Raw genomic sequence first — 7,867 nt, 5'->3', positions numbered from 1 at the left:
ATCTCCCCTGAGAGTAATCTGAGAAGAGGAGTTAGGTTTTTTTTTTTTTTTTTTCTAAACTACTTTGTTGATAGATGGCGTCTGCCAAAATACCTCTTGGTTGTTTTGCTGTCTTGACTTTGTTTTTAAATGCCAGTCATCCTGTTATCCTAACTATTCAAACACTTACTTATATAAATAACCATATCATTGATACAGATGATTGGATATTTACTATAAATGTTTTGCTGCATCATTGATTGTACCACTTGAGGATTATACGTTGCATCAAAGGCTTAATGGACTTGGAAGGAAGGCCAAAGCTTTCTCGCTCACGTGCCGACGCTATAGAATCTCAAGCTACATCAGCATCGCCAGATGTTTAAGTATTCACTGTTGTTTTGAGGTAATTACCCGACTTTTTGCAACAGAAGACAGTGAGTCTCCAGCTAATGAGAAAAGAATGCTGCCTTTGGTAAATGTCCTAAAAAGCTATCACTTTAATTGAATTCTACATTAACCTCTGTAAATTCACTGCACCAGATTTGAATTTCAAATGATCTTTTGGTAGATACGCTCAGTTCCTTAAATATCTTCTTAGGCAAAACCAGCAGCTTTGGCTTCACACATCCCTTCTGACAGCAGGGATACACTATGATAGCTTTAATATAAATGTACATGTGTATAGACTATTGCTTTTCTGAACCTTATTCAATATTCATGTGCATTATGAAACTTGTGTTGAGTGCCAAAAATTAATCTCTGAGCTGTCTCCTGCAGATTTTGGCCCCAAGACAACCTTAAATCTTTTGCATTTCCATGTCAGCTTGAATGGCTGACTCTCCGCTTGTGGTAATATTTTAAAATTTAACTGGGTTTAGGAGGAATCCATGAGAAAATGAAAGGATAGTGCTTCCTCCCCCCTACAGAGATGAGTGTATTTCATAGAGGCACAGTGAGAAATCTTTCTCCTCCAGTTCACTGCCTGTAAGAATAACTGAGGGGTCAGTAGAATAGAGTCAATGGCCAACGGTGAACGGCCACACTCTGTGGCTGAGGTCCTGAGGGGACCTGAGTCACATGACTTGACTCAAGTCAGATTTAAGTCACAAATTTGAGGGCTTGAAACTTGTTTGATCATCACTGACAAAAGACTTGACTTGACTTTGACTTGGTATTCATGACTTGAGACTTGACTTTTTTTTTCTTTTTTTTTTTTTAGATGAGTTACATTTTCTTTTTGAAACATGACTGGCGTCTCTATTGTGATGTGCACAAACCAGCCTTAATGGGGAGGGGCTAAGTCAAACATACTAACATTTGGGTTGCAGGAAGAAAAAGAACATATCACAATGTAAGTTCCACGTAGAGATGTATTGATAAGGAAGGCCAAGGCCAAACAATCTTACACATTAAGGAAAGTGATTTAAAAAAAAAAAAAAAAAAAAAAAAGATTCCTGGATCTGCCCCTGTAACTGGATCCGCACCAAAATGTAATGGGTTCTTCCCTGGCCTATGCCCCATCCCTTCACCAAGTCTGGTGCAAATCAGTTTAGTACTTTTTGCCTGACAAATAAACAGACACGGGTGAAAACATAACGTCCTTGGCAGAGGTAATAATAACAACAACACTAAAAGTAACAATTGTATCAGCGGCAGCATTCACAGATCTGGACTCTACACTGCCACAAAATGTCAAATATCAGTAAGGCTTAGAAGGTGTAAATAGCTGAAACAGTTTTTTTTTATGCTGAAAATAAAACTAAACTCTTCATGACCACTGTCTTTTAACTGATTTAAATGTGGAAACTGGAGTTGATCATCAGAATTCCATAAAACTTGACTTGTGACTTGCTTGATCTGAGCAACAACTCAACTTGCCTTGCTTGATTCTCACCACAGTAACTTGGGACTTGCTTGTGACTGGCACATGTGTGACTTACTCCCACCTCTGCTTTCTGGGCGCCATTAAAGTTACACAAGGTTTTGTGACACAAAAAAATGATAAATAGATAAATAAAGTGAAACATCTGACCCATAAATGTATGTGGCAAAAAAAATAATAACAAAAGTCATCCCAAAAAGACATTTCTGGAAACCTATTCTATTCTCTTCTATTCTATTCTCTTCTATTCTATTCTATTCTATTCTATTTGCTTTTTGGAGCAGACATAAATTACACTGCATGGCTGGTTGTGTGTGTGTGTGTGTGTGTGTGTGTGTGTTAGTGAGTGAGTGAGGGAGTCTGTGTGTGTGTGTGTGTGTGTGTGTGTGTGTGTGCGCGCGTGTGAGTGTGCGTGTGTGTTTGTGTGTGACGTGGTCTTGGTTTGAACTTTGTGGGCTGCACGCACACCCTGGCTCTCTGCTACAGGGAAATGTGGGCGTTGTGTCTGCCAGGCCTCTTACACTTGGCTTGTCTACATGCATTACTCACCCACACACACACACACACACACACACACACACACACACAAAATGTAAACACACACATTTACCACAGACACAGACAAGTGTGCAGAGTCATGGATGCATACATACATGCCATACACACACACACACAGACACTGCGAACACACACATTTATCACAAAGACACACAAGAATGCAGAGTCATAGATGCTCACGCAGTCAGACAAGTCAGACACACAAGCACGCGCGCGCGCACACACACACACACACACACACACACACACACACACACACACACACACACACAGGGGGGCAGAGTCCATTGAGGATTTCATTTCGCTAAATAGTTAATATTCAAACTGGCCAGGCCTGCCAGGCAGCCAGCAGCATGATAGCATTAGCTTCTCTCTCTCTCTCTCTCTCTCTCTCTCTCTCTCACACACACACACACACACGGCTCAACATGGCTCAACGCTCGGTGTCTCTCTTAATTCATGGGTCTCCCTGCTGCAGCGTGGCTCGTGGGACTCTAATCTAATTCAGAGTTGTTCAGTCATGTTCATCGAGGTGACGTTAATGCAACAGCGCTGCAGCTCGCGCTCTCACGCGGTCTCCTGCCGCCTTGCGTCCAGTAGGTGGCCTCATTGTGCCTCTGTGTACATGCCTGCTCGCCACAGGTTCACCTCAGGACATCATGGCACCTTCATTTTTATCTCCTCTTTTTTTTTCTTTTTCTTTTTTGTGACTATAGTGAGGTTTATTCCAGTTTTTTTTTTTTTTTATCAGTGCAGGTCAAGTGTAAAATGAAGTTCAAGCAAGTGAAGGCACTGGGACCATTATTGTTGCCGAGAAATGTAACAGTGATGTAGCTTATAATAATAGTAAATGAGAAAGTCAACAAAATATGATAACAACTGGGTGTCAGATTTCAGAAATTCACTTAATTTGACAAACAGAAAAAATAATGTTTCCCTGTTTTTCTGTATAGAATCTCCCATAATAAAACTTCAGTTCACTTCACTTTGTTATAAATTTAGGTTGTAATGTTTTTTGGGGTTTTTTTCAATCATAAACCACGTGGCTAAACTATCAACAAAAGGTGTGCTGTGGGAGTAGGAGAATATTTGGGTGGCTTCCCTCCTCACAGCCTCTCTGGACAGATGGAGCAGTTGTGGCACGGACCGTGGCGCACAGAAGCGGCAGCAGCAGCAGCAGCAGCAGCAGCAGCTGAGCGGAGAGAGAGGAGCGCGCACGAAAACGGTCTTGGAGAGACCAGAGTCATTCCCATCACTCTCCGCCGGCCAGTCAGACCGCGGACACATCACGGGGTAACTGAATGTTGCACAACAAAGAATGACCCCCCCCCCCAAAAAAAACAGAAGCGCACAAGGACTGATAAAACACCTGAGGACCGTCGCAACAGGGGAGCGTGACTGACTGACTTCCCATGGAGGAGAGCGCAGAGGGGGTGAGCTCCTTCTCTTTCACTTCGCACCAAGTTGGATGTAAGCCGGAGAGATGTGGATTTTGGGGGGAAGTGAATATTTTCATTAGCCCCTGAAATTGATTTTGGATTCAGTTATTCTTTTTCTTAAAGCCAGCTGAACACATCCACTGACAGGAGCGCAATCTGGCTATTCTTTTTTTATTTTATTTTTATTATTATTATTATTATTATTATTCTTTTTTTTTTTTTTTAGAAAATCAACAACAAACTGCGCCTCTCTTTCAAAGACGTCAACCCAGGGATTGCACTGCCATTGACAATTTAGGTGGGTGGCTATGATAACTCTTGAATGTTTTTGAAAGCTGAGCGCTCGTTTTGCTGTGTTCACACAAACGGACACGCAAACTAACCCCCCCCCCCCAAAAAAAAGAAAGAAAGAAAGAAAGAGAAAAAAGAAATGACCTCGCGTCTGGATTACAGCAACATGACAGCATAAAAAAAAAAAAAGATGTGATTTTGACGTGCTTTTCCTACATGTGATGAATTGGACATTTGACATACATGCCTCTGCTTTCAAAATGAACTGGTGAGACTTTTGAATGCTTTTGATTTTTTTTTTTTTCAACACTCAGGTGGAAATGTCGGCTTGAGATTCACTAACGGGGAGCTGCATTCAAAGAAATAACAAATTAATTAAATAATAAGAATGAAATAAAACACCCCTAGGAGCCCGGGTGGATCAGCGTCAGTGCAGGCACCAATATAATCACACAGACACGCCTCGAGGATCATTAAACAAATCAGATAAACGCAGCGCGAAACCCATCAATAGAAGTTATTGATGAGGTGGTATATAAGGCTAATGATTGGCCAAGCCTCTGTTTACTCAACAGCTCGGCAACAATATGGTGTGAAACTTTCGCTGAGGGCTTGACAGCTGAGGCATACAGTCAGGGGAGAAAACAAGGACTTTTCTGTAGCTTTCCTGCTGCTTTTAGTCTATTTTTTGACTACAGCCCTGACTGGAGAAGATAATTGGAGACAACAGCTGGAATACTCTTCCCCCCCTTTTCATACTAGAATGTCTGCTGCCTGTACTGCTGCTGCAGGAATCTATCAACCAGGCATTTTTGTGGGGCAAATTTCTGAAGAGATCCTTGTGAAATATTTATAGCAGCTCTTCTGCAAGGATGATGGTTGTGACAAGGAGCCTATGGATGACCCAGTCTGTGGGAGAGCTGGTGCCGAGACAGTTGACCTCTCCGCCAGCCACGCCGTCAGTCTAAAACTCTTCCCCAGAGAGGCACAGCTGCTGCAGGCTGGGGATGTGATGGGGTGACTGTTGACACCCCCCTCACCCACCCCCTCTCTCACTTTATTAGCGGTGTAATATAAACAATGGATCAGAATTTCTCAACGGTTCGAGATGGCAAGCAGCTGCTACCAGAGAGAGACTCGTCCAAGCGTGTGCTGACGGGATGCTTCCTCTTCCTCCTCATCTTCACCACGCTGCTGGGCAACACGCTTGTGTGTGCTGCCGTCACCAAGTTTCGACACTTGAGGTCGAAGGTCACCAACTTCTTTGTCATCTCGCTGGCCATCTCTGACCTGCTGGTAGCTATCTTGGTGATGCCGTGGAAGGCGGCGACAGAGATCGTGGGGTTTTGGCCGTTTGGCGCGTTCTGCAACGTTTGGGTGGCGTTTGACATCATGTGCTCCACTGCCTCAATCTTGAACCTGTGTGTGATTAGTGTCGACCGTTATTGGGCCATCTCGAGCCCATTCCGCTATGAACGCAAGATGACCCCTAAGGTGGCGTGTCTGATGATCAGCGTGGCGTGGACCCTGTCCGTCCTCATCTCCTTCATCCCTGTTCAGCTTAACTGGCACAAAGCTCAGACCACCAGCTACGCAGAGCTAAATGGAACATACCCTGGTGATCTTCCCCCTGACAACTGTGACTCAAGCCTTAACAGGACCTACGCCATCTCCTCCTCCCTTATCAGCTTCTACATCCCTGTGGCTATTATGATCGTCACCTACACCCGGATCTACCGCATTGCCCAGAAACAGATCCGGAGAATATCTGCCCTGGAGCGGGCAGCAGAGAGTGCCAAAAACCGCCACAGCAGCATGGGGAATAGTTCGAACATGGAGAGTGAGAGCTCATTCAAAATGTCGTTCAAACGAGAAACCAAAGTCTTAAAGACGCTCTCAGTCATCATGGGAGTGTTTGTGTGCTGCTGGTTGCCCTTCTTCATCCTTAACTGCATGGTTCCGTTCTGCGAGCCGAACTTGCCAGATGGTGCCACGGACTTCCCATGTATCAGCTCCACCACCTTCGATGTGTTCGTGTGGTTTGGCTGGGCAAACTCCTCGCTCAACCCCATCATCTATGCCTTCAACGCCGACTTCCGTAAGGCCTTCTCCATCCTCCTGGGTTGCCACCGGCTCTGCCCGGGCAGCAACGCCATCGAGATCGTCAGCATTAACAACAACATGGGCGCCCCTACCTCAAACCCCAACTGTCAGTATCAGCCCAAGAGTCACATCCCAAAGGAGGGCAACCATTCAGCCAGCTACGTGATTCCCCACAGCATCCTGTGCCAGGAGGAGGAGTTACAGAAGAAGGACGGATGTGGAGGGGAGATCGAGGTGGGGATGGTAAACAGTGCCCTGGAGAAACTCTCCCCAGCCATCTCTGGGAATTTAGACAGCGACACTGAGGTCACACTGGAAAAGATCAATCCCATAACACAGAACGGACAGCATAAAGCCATGTCATGTTGAGAGAAAAAGGCAAAGATAGATCGGAGTACACCGAGGCATGTATGTACGCACAAAAGGGGAGGAAAAAGCTTACACAGGATGACAGCGAAAAGAAACAACAGGGACAGACGTCTCTAAGAACATGTCGTACAGGGAAACAGTGAGTGGGATATGCAGGACCTTAAGACTGTCAACAAAAATCCACATGGAAAAACCTACAGAATGTTTTAAAGTAAAGGCACTTTATCCTGGATATAACTATCTGCAAAATACTCTCAGCATTTATTGATGAAATTGACACATTTGATGATAAATGTTGACAATGTGAATATTAAAAGCAGAACACTAGCTATGTGCACATGTATACATTTTTGAAAAATATTAACAAAGATGTATACATCTGCATGTGTATACTGTACAGTACTGACACTATCCTGGGAGGACTTAAACACAGTATATACAGTGGAGCAAGATGTAGTAACTATTAGCAAAATGTCTTGTAGGTAGGTGCTTTATATGTGTTTCATGAGAGAGAACAATGTGGGTAAAAGTTTTGGTACAGTATAATTAGTTGCTTATTGCAGTTATTTCTCTTCAGTACATTTCTAAGGGTGATTTTATTGCAAAATTGAAACACCTGTATTGCAGTGGTAATTTATTTTAGTTCAAATGACTTAAGACACCAAAGTAACAATGATCTGATCCATATTATCTTGGAGTATCTCCAAACTCTTATAAAACCCGACATGTCCAGAGTTCAACTGATGTGAGAAAGAGAAAAAGAAAGAAAGGGGCGATAGAAAAAGTCACTCCTATGATCAACTTTCCTTCACCTGTAGTCTATTCTGTTCACGCCCATCTGGGACCAATCAGACTGGCTCACCTGAAGTTTCCTCCATTTGTTTTCCTCACTCCCTGTTTTTAGCTTTAGCTCTGTCTCCCCTATCAGCTTCTCTTCAGCGAACCCTCTCTAGGGCCTTCCAACTCCTCTCCTCCCCATGCTCCTGCTCTCCTTTCCTCAGTCCCTTCCCTCCCTCGTCACAGTGTTGTCAACCTCTTCTCTCTCCTCCCCACTGTTTCCACAGGCAGCACGGCCCTTTACACCTGCCCCATATCCTTCCTTTCATGTTTTTCTTTCTCGGCCTGCTCCCTCCTCGCCAGCTCCTTTGGCAGTCCTCCATTTTAAGTCCTTACTCTTCCCACTTAAAGTGGTACTAATGATTTTCTATTTTTGGCAAATGCCGTCAGTCCGTAATTAAAAAAG

General features: G+C 44.0%; 1 protein-coding gene across 1 annotated transcript; it reads left to right on the top strand.

Moving 5' to 3' along the window:
* The first annotated feature begins 5,232 nt into the window (after positions 1-5,232).
* On the top strand, positions 5,233-6,624 carry drd1 (dopamine receptor D1). The gene has a single exon (XM_022738987.1). It carries the CDS (start codon positions 5,233-5,235, stop codon positions 6,622-6,624), a length of 1,392 nt encoding a protein of 463 aa, XP_022594708.1.
* Positions 6,625-7,867: the final 1,243 nt, after the last annotated feature.

The sequence above is a fragment of the Seriola dumerili genome, unplaced genomic scaffold (genome assembly GCF_002260705.1).
Source record: "Seriola dumerili isolate Sdu_G_001 unplaced genomic scaffold, Sdu_1.0 BDQW01000040.1, whole genome shotgun sequence".
NCBI lineage: Eukaryota > Metazoa > Chordata > Actinopteri > Carangiformes > Carangidae > Seriola > Seriola dumerili.
Note: the sequence above shows the minus strand (reverse complement) of the source record. Positions and strands in the feature narration are given on the sequence as shown.

What these genes read in the sequence shown, in the direction of transcription:
- drd1 (XM_022738987.1), top strand. Translation starts at nt 5,233, where the DNA reads ATGGATCAGAATTTCTCAACGGTTCGAGATGGCAAGCAGCTGCTACCA.